The 21,537-nt window shown below is 39.5% G+C and overlaps 1 protein-coding gene across 1 annotated transcript in view; it reads right to left on the minus strand.

Moving 5' to 3' along the window:
• Positions 1-21,537, minus strand: part of LOC135965277 (protein sel-1 homolog 2-like) — an 87,163-nt gene that overhangs the window by 24,174 nt on the left and 41,452 nt on the right. The window contains exons 7-12 of the mRNA XM_074003176.1: positions 11,739-11,792; positions 11,223-11,282; positions 11,051-11,132; positions 9,562-9,716; positions 8,607-8,663; positions 1,045-1,113 (exon numbers count right to left, since the gene is read on the minus strand). Of these exons, the coding sequence (XP_073859277.1) occupies positions 1,045-1,113; positions 8,607-8,663; positions 9,562-9,716; positions 11,051-11,132; positions 11,223-11,282; positions 11,739-11,792 (477 nt within the window). The remainder of the gene's footprint in view (positions 1-1,044; positions 1,114-8,606; positions 8,664-9,561; positions 9,717-11,050; positions 11,133-11,222; positions 11,283-11,738; positions 11,793-21,537) is intronic.

The following is a 21,537-nucleotide window of genomic DNA, read 5'->3' on the forward strand; positions in this document are numbered from 1 at the left end:
ACATTTGTCCCTATGGTAACTAATGCAAATCGGCCGCAGTGAGCCAAGGGTGGCACATAGGGGAGTGAATAGTCTTTGAAGGAGAGAGAAGAGCATGCATTTCCAGAGGAACCCTCCACCAGGCTACTCTGCAGTCATAGGAGGCCTCCCATCAGAGGTGGCATAAGGATAGCTCTGGTCAGTCTGGAGCTGATTCACACTCCAATGGTAGAGGAGAGAAGGGCCTGATTGGGCTCAGACCTGTACCCGTCTCCAGCACTCAACCAACCTGGATCTCCTCTTACGTATTGGGGAGTGGGGTGGTCATAGGCTCATAGCTATGCTCAGAGGAGGAGCCCTGGGCCAGGTGCACTTTTTTATTTTATTTTTTATTTTTGGAGACGGAGTCTCCCTCTGTTGTCCAGGCTGGAGAGCAGTGGCGTGATCTCGGCTCACTGCACCCTCTGCCTACCAGGTTCAAGTGATTCTCCTGCCTCAGCCTCCCAAGTAGCTGGGATTACAGGCACCCTCCACCACGCCCAGCTAATTTTTGTAGTTTTAGTAGAGACGGGGTTTCACCATGTTGGCCAGGCTGGTCTTGAACTTCTGACCTCAAGCAATCCACCAGCCTCCGCCTCCCAAAGTGCTGGGATTACAGGCGGGAGCCACCGCGCCTGTCCCAGGTGCACTTTTAAGGTTGCTTTTGGTGCCCCAGATAAAGGCTGCTGTTATATGGGGCTTCTTCCCAAACCGTCACTTCAAGAATACCACCCTCAGGTTGCAGCCAAACGCCCCATTCAGCTGCTTCCGTCAGAGAGGCCTGCTGCGCTGTCCCTCTACAATGGGTTCAATGAGCTGGTATCATTCATTTGTTAGGTTTTTATTTTTTAAATTTAAATTTTAATTATTTTGAGATGAGGATCTTGCCATGTTGCCCAGGCTGGTCGCCTGTGCTCAAGTGATCTTCCCACCTCGACTTCCCAAGTAGCTGGGACAACAGGCACACGCTGCTAATTTCTTAGGTTTTTAATAAATGAAAACTATGAATCAAGATGAAGCATGTACCTTTCCTATAAATGCCATGGCATTTGCACTCCCGGCCTTTGCTGCCTTTAAGAAGTAGTGTAATGCTTTCTGGAGAGAAAAGAAACAGTGTTATTGCTAGTCACAAAATAAATCCTTCAAAATAGCTTTTTGAGCCACACTTTATTTAATTCAATATGCATTCGAAAAATATCTATGGTTCTGGCCACTGAGCTTAAGAAACATCTGTGAAATGCCCATTTTGTTCAAGGCACTATTCCGACCAAGTGCTTTTTCAGCCATAACCTGAGGAGTGGAAGAGTGTCTCCATCTCTTTCTTTCGTATCATTTTATAACATGAGGACTTGCTTCTTACATTTGGAAAGCCACAACGGGAATGTAGCTTTGTAGGGAGAGATGAATCCCAGCTGTGAAGCTAAATAGTCCATTATTTTGAAAAGCAGGCTTCTCTGTTGACACTGTGTACTTAATAAGAGGTTTTACTATGGTTGGCAGAATTGGATACACAGTATCCTAATGTTTATAGGCATAGTAAGACCAGACACACTTGCCCGGCTGCTGAGATCAGGTCTTTATGCAGAAGTGAGCTTTAAGACAATTCCTTCTGACTCAAATTGAAGGAGGCCAGTAAAGCCTCTGATTTTTGTCTAGGTCATTACATTAAATGAAGCACTCTGTCTAGAACACGTAAGGGCTATCCTTGTCCCTTGCTGCCACACTCCCTAGGCCTCATCTTGACCTTCTGGAAAGCCCCTCTTCGGAAACCATATAGAGCAATGAAAGAAATCAGCCTCAAGAATGTGATATGAAACCGCTGTTTTTGTTTGTTTGTTTGTTTGTTTGTTTTTGAGACGGAGTCTCACTCTGTCGCCCAGGCTGGAGTGCAGTGGCATGATCTCGGCTCACTGCAGTCTCCATCTTCTGGGTTTAAGTGATTCTCCTGCCTCAGCCTCCTGAGTAGCTGGGATTACAGGCGACCCCCACAATGCCCAGCTGTGAAGCCATTCTTTAAAGTGTCTTGTTAGGATACGACCCTTCTGCTCTTTGAAAAGTCTCGATCAGGTTGATGTGCAAAGATGTTCCTTCTCAAAGAGAAGAGAATGTTTAAGGAAGAACTGCTGGTAGTTATTTGACATGGATGTTTGCTGTAGGAATGTTGCTAACTTCTTTGTGGACATAGGTACAAATGCTGCCACTGCTGAACCTCATGGCATCATGCATCCATTCATCCATCCAGCTCTCCCAATCTTCATTTACCCTTTCAAACACTTGAGTGAAGCCTGCTATATATAGGATAGTATGTTACGTATTATAGGTGATTCATAGACAAACAGAAACATGATTCCTACATTTGCTCCCTAACGATGTTCCTAAGAAAGAGAATACATATAAATAGCAGTAAGATAGTATGTAATAGGTGGTATAAAATAAACTCCATAATGAATTAGAAGGAGATAGAATAAAAGACATTGTATCCAGTTCTCCAATGAGTGTTTTGCAAACTTTTTCTTCCCTAATCTTCACAATAGCACCATCAGGAGGGTGTTATTAATTTCTGATCTTATTACCAACATGTCAGAGTTGTGCAGTTAGTACTGGAGATCAATAAGCAGCTCACCACTCTGTCTCCACAGTATATAGAGGAGGGCTAAAGTGATCGAGGCCTCATGAAAGATGGTGACAAGTCACCAGTACAGAGGCTAGGGGAAGAACCTGAGCAAAGGAATGGGGATGAGAGTGGCCAAGTTGTGTTCAGAAAATAGTAACTACTTCAGCGTGGCTGAAATACAACATCCGAAAGCCAAGACTTACAAAAATATGATGGGACCATTACTATAAGCAGTCTTGAATACCAGGCTAAGGACTTTATTATTTTTTTTAATTAAAAAAATTTTTTTGAGACAGTCTTGCTGTGTCACCGAGGCTGGAGTGTAGTGCTGTGATCTCGGCTCACTGCAACCTCCACCTCCTGGGTTCAAGCAATTCTCCTGCCTCAGCTTCCTGAGTAGCTGGGACTACAGATGTGCGACCACCACAACCGGCTCATTTATGTATTTTTAGTAGAGATGGAATTTTGCCATGTTTGCCAGGCTGATCTTGAACTCTTGACCTCAGGTGATCCTCCTGTTTCAGCCTCCCAAAGTGCTGGGATTACAGGTGTGAGCCACCACATGCGGCTGTAAGGATTTTATTTTATTTTAAAATAAAAAATACAAAATAGAAGCCACTGAAGATCTATAAATGTTAGGGAATCCTGAAGATAAAATGCCTGGAATCATCTAAGTGTCAGCTGGAGAGGAGAAAGTTATAGCAATGTACAAGTTACTAAATGAGAGAACACTAATATCAAAAATAAAAGTGTGTCTCATGAATCTCTCTACTGAGCTGTGACCAAAATATGTCCCCAGGTAACTGTGTAAATTACACAAATCACATTATCTCCTGGGCTTGGTTTCCTTATTCAGATTCTCCTCCTCTGTGCTCTCAGGGCACTTCATCCTGTCCGTATTGTGGCATTCATCCGTTGATTTCATTATCTACTTATTTTGTCTCCTCCAATGTTGAATCTTCTGTACTTAGCATAGTGTGGGCTATGTGTTAGGTATCAGGAAATGTTTCAGAAATGAATAAATGAATGAATGTCTATCCATCTCTAAAACAAGGCAGCTGGACTTTAATCTTTATGGGCTCTTCTCGCTCTAGTATTATGATTCTGTAAAATCATTTTCAAAGTCCAGTTTAGTAATTTGGTTCTCAAATATCTTGTAATAGAGACTTTTGAAAAAAGTTTCATTCTGGGAAATCAGTGAAATTTTAAAAGAAAGTAACATGTTCTCCAGAAGCAAATATAAATCCTGGCATTTTCCCCACCCTTAAATATAATGATTTGATAAAGACCTAAAGGAATTGAGACTCTGTCTCACACACTGCTCCACTGTCATGGCTTACTTAGCATTTCATTCCCTTTTTTTTTTTTTCATTTTTAAATTTACGTGTCCATAATACTATTGCTTCAATTATATAAATCTTTATTAAACACCACATGAAACTACCACCAAGAAAGCTACCTTGATGGATACACATGAGCCAACCTGAGTTCTTGTTCTTGAAGAGTTAAGATCAAGTATCCATCCATCGATCCATCCATCCATCCATCCATCCATCCATCCATCCATCCATCCATCCTTCCTTCCTTCCTTCAAATATTAACTGAGCACCCATCATCATATTTCACAGATTCTAAGATGTACATCTCCTCCCACCTCATTTCAATCAGGACATTTCTTACTATCAATGGCATATTATGATATATATTGGCTTTTTTTTTTTTTATTCCTCAGAACATAAAATATTTGTGTGTCTTACAATTGCTGGTGTCTTAGTATGAAATATAGTAAGCCCCAGATATTATGTTAAGTAAGTAAAGTTTTATTACTTGAACCCATATCTCTCTTTTAAAAAAATGATCATGATTTTTCATCGGCTATAAGCAAATCTGTAGTTTAATCAGTTTGTAACATTTCCCCTAGAATGAAATGCCAAGAAAATGTATTGTTCTAAAAATATTTATGAATACTTTTTTTTTCTTTCTTTCTTGAGATGGAGTCTTGCTCTGTCACCAGGCTGGAGTACAGTGGCATGATCTCAGCTCTCTGTAACCTCCGTCTCCTAGGTTCAAGCAATTCTCCTGCCTCAGCCTCCTGAGTAGCTGGGACTACAGGCGTGTGTCACTATGCCCAGCTAATTTTTGTATTTTTAGAAGAGACGGGGTTTCACCATGTTGGCCAAGATGGTTTCAATCTCTTGACCTTGTGATCCGCCCACCTCAGCTTCCCAAAGTGCTGGGATTATAGGCATGAGCCACCGTGCCTGGCCTGAATACTTCTTTCATCTCTGGCTCTGTAGATCATCCTGAGAAGAGATGGTATTAGCTCTTTTTAAAAATTTTTTAATGGGTAGCAGCATAGACAAAGCAGTTGCACTTACAAATTTGATATTATTCCTCTGCTAGGTTTAATTTAATTATGCTTTATCCATTTTAATAATGTTCACCCAAACATCCCGCTTTCCTAATCCAATTTACTCTGAGCCTGCATATATTTAGAAATACAAATAAAATTAAAATCTATGTGTAGAAATTTCAAGATAATGTAATCAAGAATTGCATATACAGTATTTTTCAATAATTAAGAATTTGGTCAGGGGGAGGGTAAAAATGTTTTCTGTGATGACAACTCATGAGAGAGATTAGTTCAACCCAACAATGAGGAAGGAAAAGAAAGGCCAGCTAGTTATTTCCAGGTATTTTGAAATTTAATTTTCTGAGCAGTGGACTGGAGCATCATATTTAGGAAGAGTCTTATACTAATAATTCTCTTTGGTGGACTGAAATATTAGCATACTGGCTCAAGTGGTGGTCTTCAGGCTGAGGACTGTAGTTAAGAATAAGGTATTGTATATTTCAAAATAACTAGAACAGAGGATTTTGAATAGAACATGACAAAGAAATGACAAGTGTTTGTGGTGATGGATTTGCAGATTACCCTGGTTTGATAATTACATAATGTATACGTCACATCTGCATACATATGTATATATTACATAATGAATATATTATGTAATGATCAGAACATCACAGTGTATCCCATAAATATGTATAATTATTATGAGTCAATTAAAAAAGAAAATAAAATAAAAAGAAAACATTATCCTCTCTGAGGAGGTGAGACTTGGAAAGATGAGAAGTGAGGCATGAAAAGAGCTGCAGTAATAGCCTTTTGGAAACTGGATGTATCTTTGTATCTTCCCTCTCCCTTATGCATCTCCCCTGCCTTCCAAGTTGATTCTGGCACAGCTACACTATGGTATGTTACGAGAATGACCGCAGTACTTTGCAGCTCTGCTCACTGAGAGGAGAAGCCCATTTCCCTACCTCTCCAAGCTTGCTGGCCTTGTGATTTGCTTTGGCCAAAAGAATGTGGCAGAAGTGATTTGTCAGTTCTGAGCTCAGGCCTCAAGAGACTTCTGCTCTGGTGTTCTTCGAACCTTTGACTGCCAAGTGGAAAGCTTGGGCCAGTTGGCTGGAGCATGAGACCACATGGAGAGGGACCCCAGTCATTCTAGCAGTCACAGAGGAAGCCATCATAAACCAGCCAGCTCTAGCTAATGTTTCAGCAAACTGCAGATGCATGAGCAAGCCCAGCGAAGATTAGCTGAGCCTGGCCCAGATCAGAATTGCTCAGCTGAGGCTAACCAAAATTGCTGACCTGTCAAAATCATGAATTAAATAAATGGTTATTATTGAAAACCACCTACGTTTGGGACTATTTAAAATGCAGACAAAGATAACTGATAGATAAGTCAATCTGTCGTAAGGTTTGATATTTCAACTGGAGTCCTCCATTCAAGTTCCGGTTCATTAGGCTGAGAGAATAAAAAAGGACCAGCCTGTGCTTACCCCCAGAGAGTACCTGAACCACAAGGATGGTTCTGGAATTAAACTTGTCTTCTTGGGATATCTGGAAGCAGAAGGCCCAACCCACTATCAGAAAGAGCTAAAGGAAACTGAGAGATCATGTCATTTCTTCTTCTTGCTTTATAAATGAGGGAACAGATTTTAGAGGCTGTTTTTTGTTTTGGCCTGGGTCAAATGAAGTTTAATGGAAAGAGCTCAGGTTTTGATTTCTGAAGGCCTGAGTTCAAATTCTGCTTCTTAAACAATCTTACTTCCCAGTTGTGAGCCTTGAAGCAATTTATTTTATGTCTCCAGCCTCTGCTTCTTATTTGTAAAACAGATGTAATAAAAACCTTGTGAATGAGCCCACAGGAGATCCTGGCTGGGCTCCTGGGTGACACTCAGCTGCCTGGCTGCTACATAACAGCTCTAGGATCCTGCCCTGGGATTGCACTTCATCCTCACCTGGAGGCAGCTGTAGCTGCCATCTGGTGACCACAGTGGCTGGAGCTGACTGAAGTACCAACTTTGTGGGATTTTATTGCACTGTACAAAGATTGGTTTGTCTTCCCTACAGCTGGAGCTAGGGTACCCTCACGTCCAAATTTCATGTTTATGGAAAATGAGGAAGCCTTCCTAGTTACACATTCTATGATTAACATGAGAAACTCATTGCAGGCTGAAATCTGACAGAGTAATATTATGAATCCGGATATTCCCATCTAAGAAGCTAAAACTTTGGTTATGATTAAGATGAAAGAAAAATCTATGGATCTTCAACTGAGTTGTCTTGGGGTGAATATGCTTATTTAAATTCCTACCTATTTTATCACATTTTATGAAATGACTTTGACATTTACCTAATGTTTACTGGACCTCATATAAAATACAAATTACAGTACCAAAGACACATTCATAAAATAACACAAAATGAAATGCAAAGTAATAACAGATCACTTTTTTAGGTAATAGCCTTATAAAGTAGTTGTTTCTATCACGTAGCCATTGGGACTATGTTGAAATGGGCTATGTGTTCCTTTGAGACAAGGAGCATGTGGTACCTATAAATGAAAAGAGCAGAAAGATCATCTTTTTTTAAAAAAATCCAGTTACTTCCCAGGTCTGTGGTGATGTAGGGCCTTGAAACCACTATCAGAATCTAAGCAAGAACTCATCCCATGATCCTGGCATCTTACAGAGGAGGATCCTGTGTAGGTCAAGTTCATTTGTTCATTTGCTTTTTTCTTCACTATAAATTTGAATGGTTAATTAACTTTTTTTTCTTTTTCTTTTTCTTTTTTTTTTTTTATGGAGTCTTGCCCTGTGGCCCAGGCTGGAGTGCAGTGGCATGATCTGGGCTCACTGCAACCTCTGTCTCCTGGGTGCAAGTGATTCTCCTGCCTCAGCCTCTCGAGTAGCTGGGATTACAGGCATGTGCCACCACACCCGGCTAATTTCTTGTAATTTTAGTAGAGATGGGGTTTCACCATGTTTGCCAGGATGGACTCAATTCTCCTGACCTCGTAATCCACCCGCCTCAGCCTCCCAAAATGCTAGGATTACAGGCGTGAGTCACTGTGCCCGGCTGGTTAATTAACCTTTTAACCTCACTGGGATGAGGTAAGGTTAAGCAAAATGATTGAAAGGAGCTTTGCAAATGTATAAGGATGTTTAATATATTTTTAATTATATTAAAAGCAGTCTGTCTTCTGATTTAGCCAAATGGGGATGAAGTTGCTTCTCAGGCTCCTTAGCAGTGATCCCCAGGTGGACTCTGTGGCTGGCCTTGGGTTCAGGCTGGCAGGTGTGGATATTCTCTCTCCTAATCCCGGCCCAAGGTGTGTGTGAGTGGGCAGAGACTAGGTTCTGCTGGAACATGGATACTCCCCTGCCTCGATTGCTCCTCAGAAGTCCCTTCCCCTTTGTACTTGAACGCAGGTGGGCAAGTGCTCCCTCTGGAGAACTTAGTTCTTCCTAAGAAGCTGGGAAGCATAGTTGACCAACAAAGCATCAGTGGGCTTTCTGAGCAACTCTTCCACCTCTCCCTCTCCCTGCTTTCACTTCCCTGCCAGCCTCCCTCACTATTACCTTCCTCACCGCATGTGACTGGATCTTGAGATTGACTTACGTAGTAATCTTGATCTAGACCTTTCCTCCCAATTAGATGTAATTGTCCAAGAGAGACCTAGGAACGATGAGTTTGGAAATGATTTTAGCAGCAGTATTACTTTAAATAAATAAAACATTTATGTGGTGATTCTACTGTAGTATGTTGATTGTTGGACGCGTTTGAAATGTCCTGAAAAATTCAGGGAAACATTCCAGACTGTATCATTTATTGGGTAATTGGTTGCTGCTGGACATATGGCTTCCTTAGTGGCTGGAAGCCGGCCTGCCAGGGTACAGAATCACCCAGGCACGTAAACCTAGGGGCTTTAGCTCTTGACTCTCAAAGATTGTGCAAATACTGTCCCATTCCCAAAGACAGAACCTTTCTGGATTGTCGTAGTTTATTCATATTAAAACCAACACTGGGGCCGGGTGTAGTGGCTCACACCTATAATCCCAACACTTTGGGAGGCCGAGGCGGGCAGATCACGAGGTCAGGAGATCTAGACCATTCTGGCTAACACAGTGAAACCCTGTCTCTACTAAAAATACAAAAAATTAGCTGGGCATGGTGGTGGGCGCCTGTGGTCCCAGCTACTCGGGATGCCGAGGCAGGAGAATGGCGTAAACCCAGGAGGCAGAGCTTGCAGTGAGCGGAGATCGTGCCACTGCACTACAGCCTTGGCGACAGAGCGAGACTCCGTCTCAAAAAAAAAAAAAAAAAAAATTAATTAATTAATTAATTTTTAAGGAAGAAATGCAAAAACATTGCTATTATTATGGCAACTAGTTCTGCAGTGGGCTACAGGAACTGCAAGTAGCAGGGAACAAAACAGGAGTAGGGCGAGAGGAGGGCGTGTCTCTCCCCTTTCCTATTTAGGATGGGGTGTTGTTCATCCCTCCAGGACCCAGAAAGAGTTAAGCCCCTTGTAATTTTCATGTTCTAAAAACTCAATCTCATCTGTATACATTACTTGTATCTGAACATCTCCTCTTTCTGCCAAAAATTTATAGTATTGGTATATGTCCCAATCCAAAATCTCACTGTTAGAACTCAGATTTTCAGGTCTTTCTGTTAGTCTTACTTTTTCCACTGGAACACCTTCACTTTTTTCAAATGTGTCAGCAACTGTGAATAAAAACAAGCCAGAGAATAGCTAGAAAACAGAGGCTGCCAGAGATAACAGTCAATTTAGAGAAAACACCGTTAGCTTATTATCTTAAATTGTGCAGAAATCTGTTCAACTAATAGAGACAGAAGATCCATGAAAAATAGAAATTTGCAGATTTTTGGCCAGACACAGTTGCTCGTGTCTGTAATCCCAGCCCTTTGGGAGGCAGAGGCGGGCAGATCACTTGAGGTTAGGAGTTCGAGACCAGCCTGGCCAACACGGTGAAACCCTGTCTCTACTAAAAATACAAAAATTAGCCAGGTGTGGTGGTGCACGCCTATAATGCTAGATACCTGGGAAACTGAGGCATGAGAATTGCTTGAACCCAGGAGGCGGAGGCTGCAGTGAGCAGAGATCGAGCCACTGTGCTCCAACATGGATGACAGAGAGATACGCTGTCTCAAAAAAAAAAAAAAAAAAAAAAAGTGCAGATTTTTGTTTATTGGGTTCTCTAGTTCTTCTTCGCAACCTATGCAAGTATTGTATCAACTTATATCAGACTCTACAGAAGATCTTGACCAAAAAGACTCACGGAAAGGGGATATTTTAGGAGCAGACAACTCACCCTATCCATAATTTTTTTCTGGGACTAAGACTGTAATACAGGTATAATCACTGCTCTTTAATTACTTCCTATGGATAGTCTGAAAATAAATATAAACATGCTTGAATACACCTGACAAAGTGTGCAGTTTGAAATATATATAGTAATTCAAATTTCATTAAGCACATGAAATGATCTTGTTATATATAGCATCTTAAACTCAAAACCATTTTTTTCCTCCTTCTTTCTTTTCTCAGATCCTAATAGTGCCAAAGATGTGTGTTTAGATGTTATTCTGATTACATTTAGACTAATGGTTGCTTGAATTGCTCTCATATGTGGTGATAGATACCTCCAGTGTATGTACCTTACATTCATTCCTTTAGGAATTTTTGGCAGTCATCCCATATTCTAAATGTTATTTTTATGGTAACTGCTTAATATTTATTGATGTTACATTCAAATCCTCAGTAAAGGAAAGAACATCACAAAAGCAAGTAAAACAGAATTGTTTGGGGATACATATTAACGAAAATAAAAACTGAGTATAATCTTTTAAAATTATTTGGAAAGTAGCTATTAAGGAAACAGAAACTCTGTATTATATTAAAAGAATTGTATTACAACATGTTAAGAACATACACTTTTGATATTTTCATAAGTTTATATCAATTGAACTGTTATTGATTCATTTTTCTAATTCCTTGGCAACTGTTTATTTTAAAATAAGTTATGTGGATTACTTACTATGATCTGCCACTTTCTTGTAATAACTTAGGGCAACTTCACAATTCTGTAGAACATTGATTCCTGACAAATATCTGTACCCCTAAAACACCAATAGATGCATCTTAATATTCAAGACAATGCTGTATTTATGGCATACAAATTTGGTCCCGAGAATATTCTGTTTACAAACCAAAATCATCTGGGACATCATGCTTCCTCCAGCACTTCCAAAGGTGTAATATATCAGTGCCTAAAGTAAAAACAAACAAACAAAAACCCCCCAAACCAGGTTGGTCATTTAAATTTGAAACTCAAACCAATGATTCCTTTTTTATTCCTAGTCCCACAATGACCCACTGAGTTACTCCAAAATAAATTTCAAATTTCACTCTCCTTTGTAAAGATGGCTGCCATTTATTAGGGGTTTACTAATCTTTGGAGTCTGTGATAAGGGCATTGTATAAGATATTTCATTTAATCATCATAATTTCCCTATGAAGCAGATATTATTTATCTTCAATGAAGAAGTTGACTTCTGAGGCTTTAAGAAACTTATGGCATAAGAACACTACGTTTCTTTGACTATTAAGCTGGTGCTTTCAACTACTACACTAGAGTGAACCCCTTTAATTAATGAGTAGATTTTATTCAATGTCCCTTTTAAAGAAATCAATTTTGTTCCAGAATAAAACAGAATGACCTTTACCTTAGCTTGATCATATTTCATTCCTATTCCATAAGAAGACAAAAATCCTAATGCCTAAAGTACAAAAGAAAAAATACAATTTAATCAATTTATCTCATATTTATTCTTATCTATATGGATAAGGGATATCTTAAATGTCTGCTTCATAATTTGCATTAATTTCTTTTTTTTTTTTTTTTTTTTTTTTTTGAGACGGAGTCTCTCTCTCTCGCCCAGGCTGAAGTGCAGTGGCGTGATCTCGGCTCACTGCAATCTCCGCCTCCAAGGTTCAGGTGATTCTCCTGCCTCAGCCTTCCGAGTAGCTGGGACTACAAGTGCCCACCACCACGCCTGGCTCTCTCTCTCTCTCTCTCTCTCTCTCTCTCTCTATATATATATATATATACACACACACACACACATACACACACACATATATATATAAATATATATAGTATTTTTAGTAGAGACAGAGTTTCACCATGTTGGCCAGCATGGTCTTGATCTCCTGACCTCGTGATCTGCCCACCTTGGCCTCCCAAAGTGCTGAGATTACAGGTGTGAACTATGGCGCCCGGCCTCTTTCTTTGTTAGTTTTTTTTTTTTTTTTTTTTTTTTTTGAGATGAAGTTTCGCTCTTGTTGCCCAGGCTGGAGTGCAATGGCGTGCTCTCAGCCCATTGCAACCTCCACTTCCTGGGTTCAAGTTATTTTCCTGCCTCAGCCGCCCAAGTAGCTGGGATTACAGGTGCCCACCACCATGCTGGCTAATTTTTGTTTTTTTAGTAGAGATGGGGTTTCACCATGTTGGCCAGGCTGGTCTCAATTGCCCAGATGGGGTTTCACCTGAGGCCAGGCTGACCTCAAGTGATCCATCCACGTGCCTCGGCCTCCCAAAGTGCTGGGATTACAGGCGTGAGCCACCATGCCCAACCATTGTTAATTTATTTCTTATACCATAACAAAGCACCCTTTTACATTTTTTTTAAGGCTGCAGGAATTTGGGAATGCTCACAATAGTGGAAAATTTGTGTAATATATGTAAATATAGGCTAATTCTTACTGTACTTTAGTATAAATTATAGTAATAAAACCAAGGGCCCTTTTATACTTTATTGGAAATGAAATATTTTTCCTTCAATATTTGAAACATTTAGATTTGGATACTTTTCTTCATATTATTTTTAATGTGATGGATGTAAAATATTCAAACAATAACAAATACACTGAATAAAAAAATGAAAGGCTGAGCACAGAGCAAGACGATGGAATAGGAAGCCTCAGACTGCATTCCCTTATAGGGACAGTGATTTAATTATATATGATCAAAAAAGCCTTTTTGAGAACTCCAGAAACCAGTTAAATGATAGGACAGCAGGCAAGCTCAAAGTCAAGAATAGTCCATGAAACAGGTAAGAAAAGCCATTTAATTTCATCCATGATCCCTCCTCCCTCAAGCCAGCACAGCTTGGTGCTCTCAGGAGAAAAAGCCCAACTGACAGTTACTACCTTGGGAGGGAAAGAGAAGAAAGGAACATATTACTTTTCAGGGGGTTGTTCCAGTGACTGGTTTTTTCCTCACCTAACTCACAGTGCTGACAGAACCAGTATATTTTCCATCCCTAGGGGCTACTGAGAACAAAAGAGCTCAATGGCTTACTGCAGTGCCAGAGTACCTGCAGTACCACAGACAGACATCAGAAGGAGTAAGAGATTATAAACTCCTGGAAACAAACAAACAAACAAACAAACAAACAAAGTGGCAAACCACTCTAATTGGGAAATTACATGCACAAGCCCAGAGAAGATGCATCCCCAGAAAAGGTTTGAGAAGCCTTCAGAATTTTTAACTGTGCTGATTGATGAAGGCCTTTCACATATGAAGCTAGTCTATGAAGACTAGGAGAGATAGCTGTTTTTTCAAGTGCACAAATCATAGCAAAATAACAACAACAACAACAACAACAACAAGGCACACAAGGAAACAGGAAAAGATGGTCCTATGGAAGGAACAAAATCTCCTGAAATCAACCTTAAAGAAACACCAAACAATGAATTACCTAACAAATAATTCAGAATAATCATCTTGAAGAAGTTCAATGAACCATAAGAGAATACAGAAAATAAAATCTGGAAAATGATGCATGAACGCTATGAGAATATCAACAAAGAAAAACTACTAAAAAAACAGAAATTCTGGGCTGGGTGCAGTGGCTCATGCCTGTAATCCCAGCACTTTGGGAGGCCGAGGTGGGTGGATCAAAAGGTCAGGAGATCGAGACCATCCTGGTTAACACGGTGAAACCCCGTCACTACTAAAAAAAAGAAAAAAGAAAAAAAATTAGCCAGGCGTGGTGGTGGGTGCCTGTAGTCCCAGCTATTTGGGAGGCTGAGGCAGGAGAATGGTGTGAACCCAGTAGGTGGAGCGGTGAGCCAAGATCACGCCACTACATTCCATCCAGCCTGGGTGACCGAGCGAGACTCCATCTAAAAAAATAATAATAATAATAATAATAAACCCAGGAATTTTGAAGCTGAAGAATACAATATTTGAATTTTAGAAATGCACTAAAGGAATTCAATAATAGAGTTGATGAAACTGATGAATCAGCAAACTTGAACATAGGTCATTTGAAATTATTGAATTAGAGGAACAAAAAGAAAAAGGAATGAAGAAAAGTAAAGAAAGCTTAAGGGACTTATGGGATACCATCACATGGAACAATATACACGTTATGAGAGTCTCAGAAGAAGAAGAGAGAGAAAAGGACAGAGAGGTTATTTGAAGATAAAATGATTGAAAACTCTTGAATCTGAGGAAGGAAATAGGCATCTAAATTCAAGAAGCTCAAAGGATTCCAAGTGAGATGAACCCAAAGAACCCCAAACCAAGACACATTACAATCAAGTTTTCAAAAGTCAATGGCAAAGAATGTTGAAAACCCCAAGAGAAAAGCCACTGGTCACATATAAGGAAGCTCCTGTAACATCAGCAGATTTCTCACCAGAAACATTACAGACCAGAAGAGGATGGGATAATGTATTCAAAATGCTGAAAGAAAAACCTGTGCAGACCAGGCACGGTGGTGCACACCTGTAATCCCAGCACTTTGGGAGGCTAAGGTGGGAGGATCACAAGGTCAAGAGATTGAGACCATACTGGCCAACACGGTGAAACCCCGTCTCTACTAAAAATACAAAAATTAGCTGGGCGTGGTAGTGCATGCCTGTAGTCCCAGCTACTTGGGAGGCTGAGGCAGGAGAATCACTTCAACCCAGGAGACGGAGGTTCAGTGAGCCAAGATCGCGCCACTGCACTCTAACCTGGTGACAGAGCAAGACTCCATTAAAAAGGAAAAAAGGAAAAGAAAAAGCTGTCCACCAAAAACACTGTATTTGGTAAAAGTGTCTGTCCTTCAAAAATGAAAGAAGAATAAAGCCCTTCCCAGACAAACACACACTAAGGGAGTTTATCATTAAACCTGCTTTGAAGGAATTGCTAAAGGCAGTCCTATAAGTTGAAAAGAAATGACTCTAGAACTCTAGAAAGCAACACAAAAGCATGTGAAAATATAAAGCTCTATGAAAAGGTAAATATGTAGACAAATACAGAATCCTTTAGTATTGTAATGGTGATGCATAAATCAATTCTGGTATATAAATTTAAAAGACAAAGCATAGAAATAATTAAACTATAAAACTACATTAATGTATATAAAATATTAAAAAGATATAATTTGTGACATTGATAACATACAGTGGTGGGAAGATATAAATGACTTGAGATTTTATGTGTGATTGACATTAAGTCATTGTCAGTTTAATATAGATTGTTATAAGTATAATATATTTTGGCCATCCACAGTGGCTCATGCCCACAATCCCATCACTTTGGGAGGCCAGGGAGAATGGATCACCTGAAGTCAGGAGTTTAAAACCAGCCTGGCCCACATGGTGAAATGCCGTCTCTACAAAAATATGAAAATTAGCCAGGTCTGATGGCAGGTGCATGTAATCTCAGCTACTCGGGAGGCTGAGGCAGAATTGCTTGAAACTGAGAGGTGGAAGTTGCAGTGAGCTGAGATTGCACCATTGCACTCCAGCCTGGACGACAGAGTGAGACTCCATCTCAAAAAAAAAAAAAAAAAAAAAAAAAAAGTATAAGATATTTTTATAAATTCTTCATGGTAATCACAAAGAAAATGTGCATTGAAGATGCACAAAGAAAATGAAAAAGGAATCAAAGCACACCATTAAAACAAAAACAAACACACACAACTAAAAACAAGGGAATACAGTAAGAGAGGAAAAGAAGGACAAAATAACTACAAGACATGCAGAAAAAAATAACAAAACAGCAATAGTGACTCCTTCCCTATCAGTGATTGCTTTAGATGTAAATGGATTAAACTTCCCAATGAAAAGATATAGAGTGACTGAATGAATAAGAAAACAAGATTCAGCTATATACTGTCTACAGGAGATTCACATTACTATAAGGACACACATAGGCTGAACATTAAAGGATAGAAAAAGATATTCCATGTGTCAAATTATGCCCCCACTTAACAGACAAGATGGACTCCCTGTGATTGAAAATTTAAAAGCAGAACGAAGAGTTATATGGCAGGGTGAAGAAATGGTCACACTCTCTGTGTCCTTGGAAAGCATTATAAAACCCGTTTTTCCACAACGAAGTCAAAGAACAATTCCTGAAAATAACTGCAGCTAGAAATTCCTCAACTGACCCCAACAGACCACCTGGTGCCTCCCCACTGACCACCCGGAACCAGCTAATTAAGACAGACTGGTGAAATGGGGCTTAAAGATCATTTAATCAAGACTCTGTTCCCCACTCCCTTGATTCGCCTCCCCTGACCTGTGTTTTTGGCCTTTATAAACTCTAACTTTCCAACCCCGACCTCAGGTCCACTTTGATTTTGCACTGAAGGCTGCATCTCTCCAATCTGCAGATTGCTTTTAGAAAATAAAGCTCTCCCTTTTCCTCCACAGAACTCATTGATCTTTTGTTAACACAGGCAAATGGTAACCAAAAAAGAGCCAGACCAGCCCTACTTATATCAGAGAAAACTGACTTTAAACCAAAAATTGTCGTAAGAGACAAAGAAGAACATTATATAATGATAAAAGGTTCACTTCATTAGAAAGATGTAACAATTATAAATATATTTGCATCTAAGAGCAAAGCATCCAACCGTATGAAACAAATATTGACAGAACTGAAGGAAGAAATGGAAAGTAACACAATAGTAAGAGATTTCAGTACCCCACATTCAATAATAAATAGAACAATCAGATAGAAGATCAATAACAAAAGACCTTATTATGTTTACACAATAAGGTCCATTACAGACCAGTTGGACCAGACATATGCGGAACATTCCACTTTACAGGAGCAAAAGTATACATTCTTCTCAAGGGCACATAAAAACAGTCTCCAAGATAGATCACATTTTGGGACAGAAAACAAGTCTCAACAAATTTAAGAATATTTAAATCATACCAAGTATCTTTTCCAAACCCAATGGAATGAAACTAGAAATCAACAGCAAAAGGAAAACTAAAAACTTCACAAATACGTGGAAAGAAAAAATGACATATTCTTGAGCAACCAATGAGTCAAAGAAGAAATCACAAGGGAAATTAGAAAATATCTTGAGAAAAATGAAAACAAACAACAAAACACATGAAAACTTATGGGGATGCAAGAAAGCATCCCATAAGATGCTGAGGGAAGTTTAGAGCAGTATATGATATAAAATGCATTACTAAAGAATATCTCAAATCAGCAACCTAACTTTATACCTCAAAGAACTGAAAAAAGAACAAACCTAACCCAAAGTTAGCAGAAGAAAGGAAATACTAAAGATTAGAGTAGAAATAAGAGAGACTAGAAAGCCGATACCAAGAAGTCAACAAAACTAAAAGTTAGGTTTTTAAAAAATACCGACAAAAGTTTGACCAGGTGCAGTGGCTCATGCCTGTAATCTCCAGCACCTTGGGAGGCCAAAGTGGGTGGATCACCTGAGGACAGGAGTTCGAGACCAACCTGGCCAAAATGGCAAAACCCCGTCTGTAATAAAAATACAAAAATTAGCCAAGCATGGTGGCAGGCACCTGTAATCCCAGCTATTGGGGAGCCTAAGGAGGAGAATCATTTGAACCCAGGAGGTGGAGGTTGCAGTGAGCAGAGGTCACACCACTGCACTCCAGCCTGGGCAACAGAGCAAGACTTCATCTCATAAATCAAAACAAACAAAAAATCAACAAAATTTGCAAACCTTTAGCTAGATTAACAAGATAAGAGAGAAGATTCAACAAAATTCAGAAGTGAAAGAGGAGACATTACAAACGATGCCACAGTAATAAAACGGATCATACTGTTATGAACAATTATACACCAACAAATTGGATAACTTAAAACAAATGGATGAATTGCTAGAAGAATACAACCTACCAATACTGAGGTTTGAAGAAATAGTAGATCTGAACGATTTGTAACTAGTTAATAGGCTGAATCAGTAATCAGAAACCTCCCAACAAAGAAAAGCCCAGGACCAAATGCCTTCACTAGAGAATTCTACCAAAAATTTAAGAATTAACAGAAATCCTTCACATTTTCCAAACTTTCTATGAGGCCAGCATTACCTTGATACCAAAACTAGACAAGGATACAACAAGAAAACCATAGACCAATATACCTGAATATTGATGCCAAAATCCTCAACAAAATACTAGCAACCTGAATTCATGGCACATTAAAGGGATTATACACCATAACCAAGAGGAACTTACTCCTGAAATACAAGAATGTTTCAACATATAAAAGTGAATCAGGTTGGCGCAGTGGCTCATGCCTGTAATCTCAACACTTTGGGAGACCTAAGTGGGCAGATCGCTTGAGCTCACGAGTTTGAGACCAGCCTGGCCAACATGGTAAAACTTTGTCTCTACAAAAAATACAAAAATTAACTGGACATGGTGGTGCGTGCCTGTATTCCCAGTTATTTGGGAGGCTGTGGTGGGAGGATGACTTGACCCCAGGAGGTGGAGGTTGCAGTGAGCCAAGATCACGCCACTGCACTGCATTCTAGCCTGGGGAATAGAGCCAGATCTTGTCTTTAAAAAAAAAAAAAAAAAGTCAATTCCATAATACAACACATTAACTGAATGGAGGACAAAAGCTATTGATGGATAAAAAATATCTGACAAAATTCAACATGCTTTTGTGAGAAAAACACTCAACCAACAAGGACTAGAAGGAAATTACCTCAACATAATAAAGGCCATATATAAAAGCTTACAACTTACATCATACCCAATGGTAAAAAACTGATTGCTTTCTAAGATCAGGATCAAGGCAAAGATGCCCACTTTTACTACTTCCATTCAGCATAGTCATGGAAGTCCTAGACAGAACAATTAGGCAATAAAAAGAAATAAAAGTTATCCAAATTGGAAAGGAAGAAGTAAAATGATCTCTATTCCCAGATGACATGATCTTACATGTAGAATTCCTAAAGATTAGACACACACACACACACACACACACACACACACACACACAGTTAAAACTATTAAATGGACCAGGCGCGGTGACCAACCCTTGTAATCCCAGCATTTTGGGAGGCCAAGGCAAGTGGGTTGCTTGAGGTCAGGGGTTTGAGACCAGCCTGGCCAACATAGCAAAACTCCATCTCTACTAAAAATACTAAAAAATTAGGCAGGCGTGGTGGCAGGTGCCTGTAATTCCAGTTATGCGGGAGGCCGAGGCATGAGAATCATTTGAACCTGGGAGGCGGAGGTTGCAGCGAGCTGAGATCATGCCACGGCACTCCAGCCTGGGCAACAAAGTGAGACCCCCATCTCAAAAACAAACAAACAAACAAACAAACAACAACCCCCCCCCCAAAAAAAAAACTAATAAATGAATTCAGCAAAGCTGCAGGACACAAAAACACTGTGCAAAAATCAGTTGTGTACCTACATACTAGCAACAAATAATTAAGAAAAAAGGAAGAAAAGAAAACACTTCCACTTACAATAGCATTAAAAAGATAAAATACTTAGGAATAAACGTAACTAGAAAAGTAAAAGACTTTTACATAAGTCACTACAAAACATTGCTGAAAGAAATTGAAGATACAAATCAATAAGACAGCTGTGTTGATGGATCATAAGACTTAATATTGTTAAAATCCTCATACTACTCAAAGCAATTATAGATTTAATGCAATCCCTATTAAAATATCAATGTTATTTTTTGCAGAAATAGAAAAACCCATCCTAAAATTCATATGGAATTGCAAAAAAACCCTGCATAGCCAAAACAATCTTGAGAAAGAAAAACAAAATGGGAGGCCTCATACTTCCTGATCTCAAAACATTCTACAAACCTACAGTAGTCAAAACCGTGTAGTATGGGTATATAGACAGACATTTAGACCAACGGAACAGAATGCATAAAACAGAAGCAAAACCTCACATACGTGGTCAAATGATCTTTGACAAGGATGACAAGGCTGCACAATGAGGAAAGGATAGTCTCTTCAACAAATGGGGTTGGGAAAACTGGATATCCACATGCAAAAGAATGTAGTTGGACCCTTACCCTAGATCATATACAAAAGTTAATTAAAGATGGAATAGACCAAAAGTAAGTCCTGAAACTATAAAACTCCTCAAACAAACTGTAGAGGAAAAGCTTCATGACACTGGATTTGGCAGTGATTTCTTGGATATGACAACAGATGTGCAGGCAACCAAAGCAAAAATGGACAAATGGGACTACACCAAACTTTAAAAAGTAGGAAAGGAAACAATCGATACAGTAAAAAAGCAACCTGTAGAACTGGAGAAAATATTTGCAAACCATATATCTGATAAGGGATTAATATCCAGAATGTATAAAAATTCTTACAACTCAATAACAAAAAAAACTCCCAAGTACCCCAATTTTTAAAATGGGTAAAGACCTTGAATACATATTTCTCCAAAGATATACAAATGGCCAATAGGCATATGAAAAGGTGCTCAACATCAAGATGCTCAGCATCATTAATCATTAAGGAATGCGAATCAGAACCACAATAAGAGGCCAGGCGTGGTGGCGCATGCCAGTAATCCCAGCTACTAGGGAGACTGAGGCAGGAGAATCGCTTGAACCCAAAAGGTGGAGGTTGAAGTGAACCGAGATCATGCCACTGCACTCCAGCCTGGGCAACAAGAGCGAAAACTCCCTCTCAAAAAAAAACCCAAAACAAACAAACAAAAATAACCCACGATAAGCTATTACTTCATACCTGTAAAGATAGTCACTATAATCACACACATACACACACACACAAACACACACAATAAGATATTACCTCATACCTATTAAGCTGGCCACTATAAACACCCCCCCCCCCAAAAAAAAAAAAAAACCCAGAAAATAAAAAAAACTGTTGAGGATGGGGAGAAATAGGAACCCTGTGCACTATTGTGGGAATGTTAAATGGTGCAGCTGCTATGGAAAACAGTATGGAGTTTCCTTAAAAAATTAAAAATACAATTATCACATGATCCAGCAATTCTGCTTCTGGGTATGTAACCAAAAGAACGTAAAGCAGACTCTCAAAGAGTCTAGTTTCCACCCAGTAGGTGGAGCTGACACATGGGTATTGATTAGAAGTCTATAAAAAGAGCAGTCCTAACCCCTGTCCTGTGCAGCCAGGCAGATAGCCCATCCCCTGACCCCACTGGAGATGGGAGGCTTATTCCCTGAAGAAATTAAACCAAGGAGACTTCAGACTTTGAGAC

This window comes from Macaca fascicularis, chromosome 10, assembly GCF_037993035.2.
Source record: "Macaca fascicularis isolate 582-1 chromosome 10, T2T-MFA8v1.1".
NCBI classification, from domain to species: domain Eukaryota; kingdom Metazoa; phylum Chordata; class Mammalia; order Primates; family Cercopithecidae; genus Macaca; species Macaca fascicularis.